The sequence below is a fragment of the Hoplias malabaricus genome, chromosome 15, assembly GCF_029633855.1.
Source record: "Hoplias malabaricus isolate fHopMal1 chromosome 15, fHopMal1.hap1, whole genome shotgun sequence".
In the NCBI taxonomy this organism is placed as follows: Eukaryota; Metazoa; Chordata; class Actinopteri; order Characiformes; family Erythrinidae; genus Hoplias; species Hoplias malabaricus.
Window position 1 is genome coordinate 21,300,690 of NC_089814.1, and position 12,958 is coordinate 21,313,647.

General features: G+C 36.1%; 3 protein-coding genes across 3 annotated transcripts; 1 reads left to right on the forward strand and 2 right to left on the reverse strand.

Annotated features, from left to right (window-relative positions):
- Positions 1–1,614: 1,614 nt before the first annotated feature.
- On the reverse strand, positions 1,615–2,535 carry LOC136668432 (olfactory receptor 52N5-like). Its single transcript, XM_066645950.1, has one exon. It carries the CDS (start codon positions 2,533–2,535, stop codon positions 1,615–1,617), a length of 921 nt encoding a protein of 306 aa, XP_066502047.1.
- Positions 2,536–5,179: 2,644 nt separating this feature from the next.
- On the reverse strand, positions 5,180–6,675 carry LOC136668042 (olfactory receptor 3A3-like). The gene is made up of 2 exons (XM_066645287.1): positions 6,589–6,675; positions 5,180–5,734 (listed from the first exon to the last, which is right to left on the reverse strand). Exons 1-2 carry the CDS (start codon positions 6,673–6,675, stop codon positions 5,180–5,182), a joined length of 642 nt encoding a protein of 213 aa, XP_066501384.1.
- A 3,800-nt stretch (positions 6,676–10,475) lies between these two features.
- On the forward strand, positions 10,476–11,441 carry LOC136668519 (olfactory receptor 8G17-like). Its single transcript, XM_066646083.1, has one exon. The coding sequence runs from the start codon at positions 10,503–10,505 to the stop codon at positions 11,439–11,441; it is 939 nt and encodes a 312-aa protein (XP_066502180.1). The 5' UTR covers positions 10,476–10,502.
- The last annotated feature ends 1,517 nt before the right edge of the window (positions 11,442–12,958 follow it).

A 12,958-nucleotide genomic window follows, 5' to 3' on the forward strand; every position in this document is an offset into this window, starting at 1 on the left:
TATTTTGTTAGGTTTATTATTTAGTAATCAATTATAAAGATTCTAGGATGAAGTATACACTGTAGCTTATAAAATGTATTAATCTATTAGTATTACTATTATTAAAGTTGTATTTGATGTTTATTTGCATCTGTCATTTTTGCAAAAGATACTGGCTGTTGTTTCTTTCTTCCAGAAAGGAAATAGGGGGGAAGATCACTGTAAGGGAGGATGGTTGTTCGAGATTCCTGAAATGCTACAGGGATCCAAAATCTCCAAAGAGGACAATAAAACAGAAGGACTTTGAAACAGAATGGTGAAGACTTGCTGAAGCTCAATATGTCATCAACATCACATCAGAAGACAAAATTTCTGAAAAGGCAATATTATGTCATATGTTCCTATTGAATTGTTTATTATTAGTAATCTTTGATATTGATAAACCATTATATGAGTGATATTAAAAATTGTAACAACTGTTTATTATGAAGACTTATAGACTGATGAAATGTAATCTGTGTAAGTGTATTGAAATCTCAGATGTTTTATGTTTTTATCGATGTTAGGGCCAAGGGTTATGTCAGGTAGGGACAGATCCATTGGAAGGTCAGATGAGTCGACCAGCCTGAATTTGGACATTGGTTTGATTTTATTTTCTGAGATTTTCATGCCCATTTACTTAAGTCAACTTCCTACACATATAGAATAAATTTAATTGGACTGGAGTACAGTTTGTGATCGTGGGGGATTTTTTCCTGTCTAAAATCTTTGAAGGATTTTCAAGAAAGATGGCTGCCTGACAGGTTTTTTCGCCCTCACACTCCATGAAATTGTGTTACATCATAATGCAAGTGATGTTAAAATTGTGTGTAGGAAGATATCACTTATTTGTTATGACATTAACATGTATGGGTTGCTTAAAATTTAGAAGACTTTAACAGTCTCAATGGGAGGAAATTATGAGGTATATTTAATCATAAGGCCTTAAGTGCAGTATTAAGGAATGTTCACTGTTTTTTATGTTCAGCCATATGCTCTGTGTCTGTGTTCCACACAGAGAAATGTTTAGGATAAGCTGTCAGTGAGGGTAAGAGACTATGAATTTTACCCCTCCCTTAGTATATGCGAATGTAAACCAACCTCTATGTTTACCATATTTGCAAAGGTTAGAGAATCATATAGATCGGGGTCCTAGCCAGGAGGAATTTGAGTGCTGAATTGAACACTCCTCTCACGGGATCCTTAAGAACCCGTAAGACACTGTTTTGGAAAATAAAAATGTATTTACACCTTTAGCCGTGTCTGCAGAGATTCTTTTCCATCACCTGTCTTCACAACACAGCAAAGATAACAACACACACACACACACACACACACACACACACACACACACACACACACACAAGTGCACTAGGGACTAGATAATTTCATATAGATTAACAATAACATACACATTATTATAACAATATACAAATTGCTACTATGAGGCAATTACCTCAGACACTCCTGGTTAAATGATTGATGGAATTGTGGTAATCAGACTTTATGTATTTTTTTATTATAAATTTGTAATATTATTTTAAATATGTACATACATAAGTATTATTGCTTTGATAATTCTCAAGTAATTTGTTTTCAATGAAAGATCCTCCACAGCACTCGTCTGATTTCTTTGGTTTGAACGCCGTATATGATAGGGTTGAGACTGCTAGGAATAACATAATATAAAACACTGGCCAGCTTTCCTAGATCTGAAAAAGCAGTGAAGCGATGCAAAATAATGAAAGTAAATCCACATGCCAAAACAATTAAATACACACACAAATGAGTAGTGCATGTTTTCATAGCCTTGCTCTTCAGTCCACTGTTGTCACTGCTTAGACAGAGAATAGCTATCTTTATATAAGTGAATGCAATGCATGATATAGAAACAATCCAGAACAATGTTGTAGTAGACAAACCATATATTTGGTTAATTATCACATTCTCACAAGACAGTTTAAAGAGGGATGGATTGTCACAGAAAGGGTTAGAAATGTTTGAACTGCAATGGGACAATTTAACTGAGAGGCTTATTAGAATTCCTGTTGGGATTATTGCCAATCCCCATGCTAATGCAGTGAGGGAAACAACCATTTTGTTGGTCATTATAATGTTGTATCTTAAGGGGTTGCATATGGCTACATACCTGTCAAATGCCATAGCCATTAATATAGTTTGATTAGATGAACCCACAACATGAACCAAGTAAGCTTGAATTACACAAGCAATATAACTAATATACCTGTCAGATGCTTGTTTAAAAATATCTTTCAGCATACCAGGCACCACAACAGTAGCTCCCAGAGCATCACATATTGGGAGATTACAGAAAAGTAAATACATGGGTTTGTGAAGAGTTTTATCCATTAAAATAAGGACAATAAGTCCAATGTTGGATACCATAATATATATATATGCTAAAAAGAGAAAGATGAAAGCTGGATAAGATGAAAGGGGTGTGACTTTTAATCCTTCTATCATAAGTATTTGGTTTCTGTATGTTCCGTTTTCCATTTGAAGCCTGTGGAAGAGAAGAAATTAATATAATACATATATATGGCATTTAAATATTACATTTAAATTCACATTCATAATGCTTACAATAAAAACAAGCATAACAAAAATTGTTTAAAGCTGAACTGAAAACATTGCCATATACATATACTAGTATACACAGTTAAGGTCCTTCACTACAGGTTTCCAGAGCTAGCCATTCTTGAACATTATGAAATCTCTATGTGTTTCATTTGCATTCAGAATTGCAGTATTTGTTTAGCTCATGTGGCCACTCATCAAGGTGGGTGCGTAAAAAGCACAGCTGTGCTCTGTGCCAGACAAGCCAAACTTATATTCTTTTCTGCCATCTCCATTCAAGTGTCACACTGTCCCTAGATAGACTAGATGACAACTGCAGTCGTACTGTCAACAGTTTAAGTTCCATCCCTGCATCTTTTTCTTTCCCCAAACTTGTTTTTGTGTGCACTGAATGGTAATTTTAATGCATTTTGATTTTATATATAGTTTACACATTTATCTTTATCTGTTTTTCAAAGCCGTCAAAAATGTGTTTTTGCAGAGTGCTCTCTGAATATTAGATATGTGTCTGACACAAGTTTGTGGGGTAGCTGTGGCCTAATGGTTAGAGAAGCAGGCTTCAACATTCATGGTTGGAGGAGACAGAGTAAAATCTTTTTACATTAATTTCCATTTAAAGTTATAAAGGTTTTTGTAAATGTAGATTTGACTTAAAGGGTACCTCTACCATTGTGGACAGTAGCAGTACTCTCTGGTTGTTTACATTCCAAGTTTAAAGTGAAATGGTGTGTTTGAGGGGAAAAAATACTGTTGTTTGCACGTGAATGAGGTTTAAGTTGTCTGTACATTTTTATTCACTGTTTGAATTATCACAGAAACTCAGTTGTTTAGTTTCGAAGTACTTCCTTTAATGCAGTTAGCCGTCTCCCGAATTTGGAGGCATTCCACCTTAAGGGATCCAAAACCATAAGTCCATATCAGAATCAGAATCAGATTTATTTTGGCCAAGTATATTTTACACAGAAGGAATTTGGTTCCAGTTAATGGTGTCTTTATATGAGCGGAGAGAGACAGACAGAGAGAAAGAGAAAAACTGGCATACCAGAGCAAGCCTGTCTGTCTTTTCACTCATTTACAGACACTGGGGCTTAGTTAACACATCCGACTGGTTTCCAGCAAGCAAACAGACTGGAGAGCTAGCAAATGGTGAGGAAACAAGTTCTCAATTTTATAAAAAGTGTTTTTAGTTCATAAACATGAATTACATCTTTATAAGTTTTGGGGGTGGGGCTTAACAGCAGAAGCTGAGTTCCACTACAATGACATTCTGCACTTCGGGCCGATTAAAGATTAAAATTTGATCAGCCCGAAAATTTGATGAAATACAAGCCAATCAAGTGTTATATGAACAGACACTAACATTTTATTCTTTATTACATTTTCACTTCAAATGACTGTGGTAGTGCAATGGCTAACAGGTCAAACTCTATTGTAAATAACAAATATGACAGAGGTCAGCCTTGTCTTGTCCCTCTTAGCAAAGAGAAATGCTAATAAGTGATCGTTATTCAATAGCCATATCCATTAAAGTGATTTCCACCAACAATGGGAAGATGACGACAAACATGTGCCACTTCTGAGGCATGAAATGCCACCCATAGGCTTTTTTTCACACCACCCCTACTGCAATGCCCCCCAGGTTCTAAGGTACTAGAGGAGAGTGCTGACCGCCCAGTTTGGTTAAATGAGCTGACATACTACATCCTTGCTGGCTGGCAGTGTGCCATGTGTGACCAGATCAGTCACAGAACAGTGGTAATGGGTTAACTTGCTAAATACATTTTAAACAGCTACAATGCTTTGCTGAACAGCATATATTTTTATATATATGATGACTCAATGAGAGACATGACTGTTCTGGTCAGAAATTCTACTCTAGTTTTATATTTTGAGCTTGCCCCTACAGACTTAGCCTACTTTGCCTTGCTTCTCTCACCTTGAGGCCATGGCTGCCCCAACACATAACACAGCATGTGTAATGGATTTTCTCTTAAGTATATATGGAGAACAACAGCCAGAGTATATATATAAAACAATCATAAGGGAAAGTGACAAACTTATTTTCAGATGCCTTTTTGCCAGGATAACCTAATATGGAGAATTCAAACTCTCATGTTACATTTAAATATTTGTAAAATTTTAACAATCTCTGTCAGGTTTAAACATTAATTATGCAAAGGAATTATGTGTTAAAATAAATATTGGTCATTTTAAAATTTACATTTTCCAAGGATTTATTATTTTTATGAAAAATGACGACGGATTTTGACTTTAAAACATATATGTATAATTATTTTAATTACTAAACATGGCCTATTAGACACGCGTGAGTAGGCAGTATATTTTGAAAACAACTGAGTCACTTCTAATGTACAGGGAAATTAAAGACAAAATAAAAAATACTCAAACAGTTCCTTTCCTTGCAAATACATTTTTATAATTTGAACATACTCTGAAACAAATTACATAGAACCAAGGAAATGTGACTAGTTACGTTTGATTTTCAAACCTACAACTAAACTACAGACAGAAACCTATATTTTGCAATGCATGTATTCTCTGGTCATGGCATCGACTTTTTTGAACATACAATTTTCATCATAGCATATCTTAGCTCAGTAGACTGCTGGACATATATGACAGGGTTGAGAGTTCCTGGGCCGACATGGAAAAGCAGTGCAGCCCCTTTCCTGTAGTCTGCAACATCAGAAAAAAGATGGAGTATTATCATGGTAAATCCAGATATCCACATGATCAAATAGACAGTCAAGTGTGTGCTGCAAGTTTTCAAAGCCTTCTTGTTCAGAGTTTTATTTTTAGTAGTGAGGCAAACAGCTGTTAATTTGGCATATGTAATTACAATATATCCCAAAGATGAGCCAAGTAAAAGTGTGGTGTACGTCAAACCATATACGTTATTAATGTATGGACTCTCACATGAAAGTTTGAAAAGTGATGCATTATCACAGAATGGATTTATTATCAATGTTCCACAGTGATTCAGTCTTATTGTAAGAGCTAACAGTATGCTCACACAGACCAGGGCCACACCCCAAGCTGCTGCAGTCAGTTTAGCCACCATTTTAGAAGTCATAATAGTTGTGTAGTGTGTAGTGTACTATACCTTTGGATGGTCTGAGATCCTGGTTCCTTGTACAGCGCCTTCCATAATTATTGGCACCCCTAGTTAAAATGTGTTAAAAGCCTTAATATAAATTAATGTTTTATTGCAGAAGCATAATCTCACTCTGAAAACAAAATTAGAAAAAAATAACCTTCAACTCAAGTGAAAAAAAAACAACAATTCCACAGTAATTCCAAAAAGTTCCACAATTATTGGCATCATTAACAATTTTTTGGAAATAAATGTATTTGAACCATTTATGTCATTTCTGCTGTAGTGTAAAAAGTGGATCAAAATATCTAGGGACCTTTAATTAGTAATTCATCACTTCCTGTTTCCTTGGGATATAAATATGATGTTACACAGAGGCCTATTTCTCTTACTCACTTTTAAACATGGGAAAGACAAGAGAACACACTATTCAAGTAAGGCAGATGTGTGTCGACCTTCATAAATCAGGCAATGGCTACAAGAAAATAGCCACTCAACTGCAGATGCTCTTATCTACAGTCAGAGCAATAATCAATAAGTACAAAACATCTGGAACTGTGACGAACAAGTGAATTGAATCAAATGGTAGCATCTTGGGGTTACGAGGTCTCCCAAACAACCATCAGGCGCTATCTACATGTCAACAAGCTGTTTGGGAGGCATGCACGGAGAAAGCCTTTTCTGAGTTATACTCATAAACGTAAACGGGTGGAGTTTGCCAAGCGGTACTTGGATTTTAACTGGGACTGTTTGCTTTGGTCAGATGAGACCAAGATAGAGCTTTTTGGCAACAAACACTCTAAGTGAGTCTGGCGTAACACCTAGGTGGAGTACGCAAAAAAACACCTCATGCCCACTGTTAAGTTTGTGGGAGGATCGGCGATGCTGTTTCTCTGTTTCCCTGTTTCTCCTCCAAAGGACCTGGGAACATTGTAAAGATACATGGGATCATGAACTCTTTGAAATATCAGGATATATTGAATCAGAATCTGGTGGCCTCTGCCCAAAAGCTGAAGATTATCACTGGGTCTTTCAGCAAGATTTTTACCCTAAACATGTGGCCAAATGTACTCAAAAATTGTTCACAAGGCACAAAATCAAGCTCCTCTCATAGCCATCTCAGTCCTCACACCTCAACCCAATATAAAACCTGTGGGGTGAGCTGAAGAGGAGAGTGCATAGGAGAAGACCCAGGACTCTGGACAATTTACAGAGGTTGTGCAAAAAGGAATGGTCGAAGATCCCTCTTTCTGTATTGTCCCATCTTGTGAAGAGTTATAGGAAAAGTGCTGTCTTGTTGGTAAAAAGGAGGTTGTACAAAGTACTAACACTAGGGGTGCCAATAATTGTGGAACACGTGGTTTCATTCAAAAGATTTATTTCTTAATGTATGATTTTTTTTCCCACCACATAAAGGCACTTGAATTAAAGCTTAGATTTTTCTCTTTTTTTGCATTTTTGTCCATATATATATAAAAAAGAATTCATTAGAAGACAAAGAACAATTCTTAACCAGGGGCACCAATAATTATGGAGGGCGCTGTACAGAGGCCTTGTAGACTGTGCATGGCCTTACAAGTTTGTAGTACTTTGAAATTTTGAAGAAGCTGTGGCAGCATTTACTAGTAAGCTGAAACACCTGCACAGAAAACAAAAAATGGCGAATTTACAGTCACCAATGTATAACGTTTTGGCTACTGTCAAAAACAAGGCTGTGACCTAAGTCACAGGGTTTTGGGACCACATGGAAGTTGTGCACTAGCACACTTGCCTGGGGCAATGGACAGTGTTGGCCCAACAGGACTGGCTAATCCTGTACTCAGGAGTTAGCAGGACAGAGCAACTGGCGTCATTTGTTTATGTTTGTTTGGGTGTAATATATTGTATCTGTGTTTAATTATTTGTGCTTATGCATTAGTTGTGTTATCCACCCGCATTCTATGTTACATTCCCTGTGATCAAACTCCTTCTAGTGTTAGGCTGGAGAATCACATCTCAGTGTGCACATTTTAGCTTACACTGTTAAGAAGCCAGTGCAGTGAAAAACGTGTTGCCTTCTTTGGTATCTTCTTTGGGAGCCTCACAATATGATAAACACTTAATAGCTTTAAAATTGGATCCAGGGGGATTAATTATTATCTGACACCTAATGTCGGAGGTAATTTTTGGCACTGTTACAGTTCTCTGTCTCTGTGGACATAGTCAGCCCCCAGTGTATCATTAAGGGCTGATTCATTACGATATTATTTGCTTGGATAATGTGCATTGTGCTTAGTATTAGGCAACAATGGTACAAATGTGATGTAAGCACACAAAACACACACTCAGTGCATATGCCTTTGCTCTATTTTCATAAAACAGGTCATGATTTTTCAGTAAATAAAAATGAACTAAACTAACATAAGACAACAGCTGAACAGATGCCTCAAACAAAAATAATAATAATAATAAGTTTATTAATTTAACGTATTATAAATTATTGTGATTTCATTGAATATGAGAAAATAAGACACAGCCATACAGTGACAAATATCCTTCGCTGAAGTACATTTACAAGGGCACTAGGAAGAAAGGAGCAGGGGAACAGGCAATTGGTGTATGGTAGGATCACAGTGTATGGTAGGACAGTGGGTAGTGCTCTGCCTGTGTCAGTGTCTGACACACACACACACACACATACTTACAAAACACAAAATTACAATATGAACCCTCTAAATAGCTCACAACCATCCCCCAAAAAAGAAAGTGTGCTGCTGCCAAGCATGCTGGGAACTCCTTCTGAGAGGTCCCCAGCCTCTCCCATACACTGACACATACACTGTGACAATATGCTCTACAAAAACAAGCCTAAATATAAAGCAAAGCTCAAATGAGTAAAATGTATGTCTCTAATGAAAAAAGGCTCTCAATTTTGTCAGCAATCAGTAACCCAGTTATTAGTTATTAGGCCAAGTATGTTATATATATACAATGAATTAATTCTTGGTGAGTGCACATAGAAGTACATAAAGTGCTCAGACTATTAACAATATGCATAAAACAAATTAAATACTATATTAATTATTCTAATAAAGTTGGATTAAATTATGAATAGAAAGTAAATGAAAAAAAAAAAAAAAATATGTGGTGGTGGCGCATAAAGTGCCATCTTCACCGCGCTGATTACAGGACACCTGCTGAAGTTTGGCCAGGCTACAGTTCCAATGTTGGTGAAACAGCAGGTGAAAAAACTGCAATGTGGTAAAGATAAAACTAAACAGTATGGTGTATCAAGCTTAAAACAATGCTGAAGACAGCATTAGGTAGCAAGCTATACACATTAGCCACGTGAAAGGGGTGCAGACTCTCTCATGAGTATGTAGTGGGAATATTGGCCTTTTGATAGTGGTCCTGCTAGGAATGCTCCCTGGCATGGTGGGGGGCACAGTGAGGGATGGAGAATGACATACAGAGCCATTTGGTGATGGACACAGACACAATACTGCAGTGTGTGCACAAAAATAGATCCCCTAGTGTAATGTTCTCACAACCCACCCCTGATGTGATATAGGTTACAACAAAGTAAGTCTAGAAGAACTTCTTATGGGTCAAAAAAAAAAAAAATTACGAATGAATTCCTAATCAGGACATCATGGAGAAAAGTTCCTACCAGACCTGCAGCCAGACTGAATCAGCAGAAAGCCTGGGTGAAGCCTGGTTGCCATTCATTTTATATAACTGATTCATCCACCTTCAGATGGTCTTTACCACCTTGTCAGCTGTCTGTGTGATTGTCCCAAGGAGTATGTCACATTTTTGTGAGTCTAGTGAGTCTGTTGTTCAGTACTCCACAAAATTCTCTGAGCCAGACATTAATGTCTGACATTCTGGGTATTGTTTGTATAATGAGAGATTTTGGCTCTAATTCATTAAACAGTTATTAACATACATGTTGTTAAATTCTGTTTTACATCTGTATATTTGGACATGACCAAAAACTGAAAAATTTATGCTTTATTCTTTATTACAATCTTGACAAATTTTACATATCGTCACTGTAAAAAATTAAGAAAATATGTGTCTCCATTTTTGTCAGTGTTTTAGTTTTCTAAACCATTTGAACACAGAATGTTTCATATCATGTGAATATTTAATTATGAATGAACCAACAGAAATGGTCAAAGCATTATGTGTAATAAATTTACGTATACATTTATGTATAATAAATATTTACATTGACTTTCCTTTAAACTGGAGGTTGTGGGTTCGAGTCCTGCTCCGGGTGACTGTCTGTGAGGAGTTTGGTGTGTTCTCCCTGTGTCCGCGTGGGTTTTCTCTGGGTGCTCCGGTTTCCGGTTGGACAGTGATGATTTATAAAACATATTTATTTTACATTTATTAAGAATATATTAAAATGACTAAATTATTATATTTGTGACTGACAACCATTGGGCTAGATGTGGTTGATTTACTGGTTGGTAAACACTGCACAAAAACACACTTCTGTCACAACACTGAGAAGTCCCAAGACTTCTTGTCAGAAATCCCATGACATGATATTACCCTTTTGAGTCAGTACAGAAATAAATAAAATGATAGCTGGCCTAGCATAAAATTATCTATGATGCATCAGTTCCTAAGTCTTTTTACCAGAAAAATATGAATGACAGAGCTGAGGCTGAGGACAGGGATGTTCTCATAAGAATTTTTATGGTTCATATTTGTGCTGAACTGATCATATTAACACAGTTTGCATCCTTATTTCAACAGTTGTCAATATTATTGTTTTTCAATGGAAAACCTAACATACAATAGCCCTGTTTTGCAATTGGAATCACTAATTGTATCTGAGCAAAGCTTGTATCCTACATTTCTGTTCTTCCTGATAGTTTATGAGCTCATTATGTTATCTAACATTGGAATTATGCTGCTCATAACAATGGAAAGAAGTCTACATGAACCTATGTACCTTCTCTTCTGTAACCTTCCCTTTAATGATGTGTTTGGAAATTCTGTTGTTGTCCCTCGATTAATGATAGACATGATAAGACCTGCATCTGAACACTACATCAGTTACATTGAGTGTATTACACAATCTTTCTGTTACCACATATACACTTGTGCCTCTCACACTATTCTAATGGTTATGGCCTTTGACAGGTATGTTGCCATTTGTAATCCATTGCACTACACAACTATTATGACTAATAGAATGGTGGCAAAATTGACTGCATCTGCCTGGGGGGTGGCACTGCTTCTTGTGGTTATATTGTTAGGTCTCATAATAAGGCTCAACCGCTGTGGAATATTAATAGCAAATTTGTTCTGCGATAATGCATCACTTTACAAACTCTCATGTGAAATTGCTTACATTAATAATGTATATGGCCTTGTGTACACAGGAGCAATAACTGGCTCTTCCCTTGGAACTATTGAATTTACTTATTCCACAATAGCAGCTGTCTGTGTCACCAACAAAAGCAAAACACTCAACAGCAAGGCCTTGAAAACCTGCAGCACACATTTGACTGTATATGTGTTTATGTGGTTATCAGGGTTTTTCCTGACCATTTTCCATCAATTCACTGGTGTTGCAGACTACAGGAAAGGGGCTGCCCTGCTTTTGCACATTGGCCCAGGCATTCTGAATCCTCTCATATATGCCCTGCAGTGTACTGAAATCAGACATGGTATATTAAAAATTTTGCATTCAAAAAAGGTGATGCCATGAAAAGAAAGTTAAATCAAGATTTCCCCTCTCCAGTTTCACTAGATACTGTAATATGTCACGCCCTCGTCTCGTCGTGTCTGTTTTCCCCGGTCATGTGCTCCTTTTAGCACATGGCTATGTTTTGTTTATGTCCTTGTCTCCGCCCTTGTCCCACCTTTGTTCCGCCTCCTCTTCCGTGTCATGTGTTAACCCGTCCTCCTTGTTATCTGTCCAGGTGTGTCTCATTTATGTCTTCTATTTAAGCCCTCTTGTCTCACTTCCGGTTTGTCGAACATTTCTCATTTCACCTTTGTTTTGTCGTGGTCTCAGTCGTGTTGGTTCGCCATTGCCTCGTTTACCCTGTTTATTTCCTTGTCTCCAGTTTAGCCTGTTTCCCTTATGTTTAAAGTATCTGTTGTGTTATTTTCCGTGAATAAACGTTTACTGTGTTTTAGCGAATGCGTCCGCCCTCAGTCAGTCCGCTCCGTGATCCTGACATAATAACAATCAAATTAGTTTTAATTTTTTAACTGTTAAAACGTGATGCTGATTATGCTGTTTATATATAGTCCTAAGTAACTAGTTGCATTTAATCAGTAATATGTACTCTGGTAAAAAGAAGTAAAACAAAAATAGCTTTTACACAAACATATTTGTGAAGAGGCAATGTTTACTCTTTTGCATGATTATTTTGTTTAAATCCATTCACTCCTATAGTTGACATACATCACTACAAAAATATATTTATAAGAGTAATTTTAAGTTAGGATGCTAATATTACACTTATTTTATTTGACTGTTTTAGCAATGGTACACATTTATATTGTACACGCATTAATATTGTCACAAATCTATGACACGTTTCAAAAATGTTGCTTGAAATGCTGCAATTAAAAAATTTTAAAATACATAATATATGTCATGGGAGTACTCATTATTTAACTCATTCTGTGCATGAAATGTCATATTATGCTTACTTGCAATGTAATTTCTTATTTAATTTTTAAAGCCTATTATTGAAACCACAATGACTGTTATTTATTGACTTATCATTTCTAACAAAGCCATTAAACCAGATTTTTTTACATACTAGTTTATAGTTTGTTGGATATTTACTTCGATATTTTACATGTTCAGATATTTTTATGTTAGCCATTTAGACATTTGTCTAGGTTGTAAATAAAGAAAACTTAATCATTTGTAGATGTTTATGCAGTTTTGTTTCTGATATGTTGTGGCAACTGAGGACATACTTAGATTTGCTTTGCCAGTATTGGAGCTAAATCATTACTGTATCCATGCAAACATATTCATTTAAATTTCTATTAAATCTTAAAAAATATGGTGTGTTAGAGAAAGTCATAACTGGTGGAATTTTACTCTGCAATGTTCAGCTAAATGAATATGACTATTTATTATTTATACCCAAACTTTTAGATAATCATAATTGTGATCATTAATGGATTTCATCAGTTAAAAATAAATTTCTCTTTTTCTTATAGAAAGGTTTATGTCTATTCACATTCTTTTGATTTCTT

What these genes read in the sequence shown, in the direction of transcription:
- LOC136668519 (XM_066646083.1), top strand. Translation starts at nt 10,503, where the DNA reads ATGGAAAACCTAACATACAATAGCCCTGTTTTGCAATTGGAATCACTA.
- LOC136668042 (XM_066645287.1), bottom strand. Translation starts at nt 6,675, where the DNA reads ATGTATCTTTACAATGTTCCCAGGTCCTTTGGAGGAGAAACAGGGAAA. An exon ending in ATCCTCCCACAAACTTAACA is followed by an intron (nt 5,735 to 6,588) that starts GTGGGCATGAGG and finishes CCAAAGGTATAG; the next exon opens with TACACTACACACTACACAAC.
- LOC136668432 (XM_066645950.1), bottom strand. Translation starts at nt 2,535, where the DNA reads ATGGAAAACGGAACATACAGAAACCAAATACTTATGATAGAAGGATTA.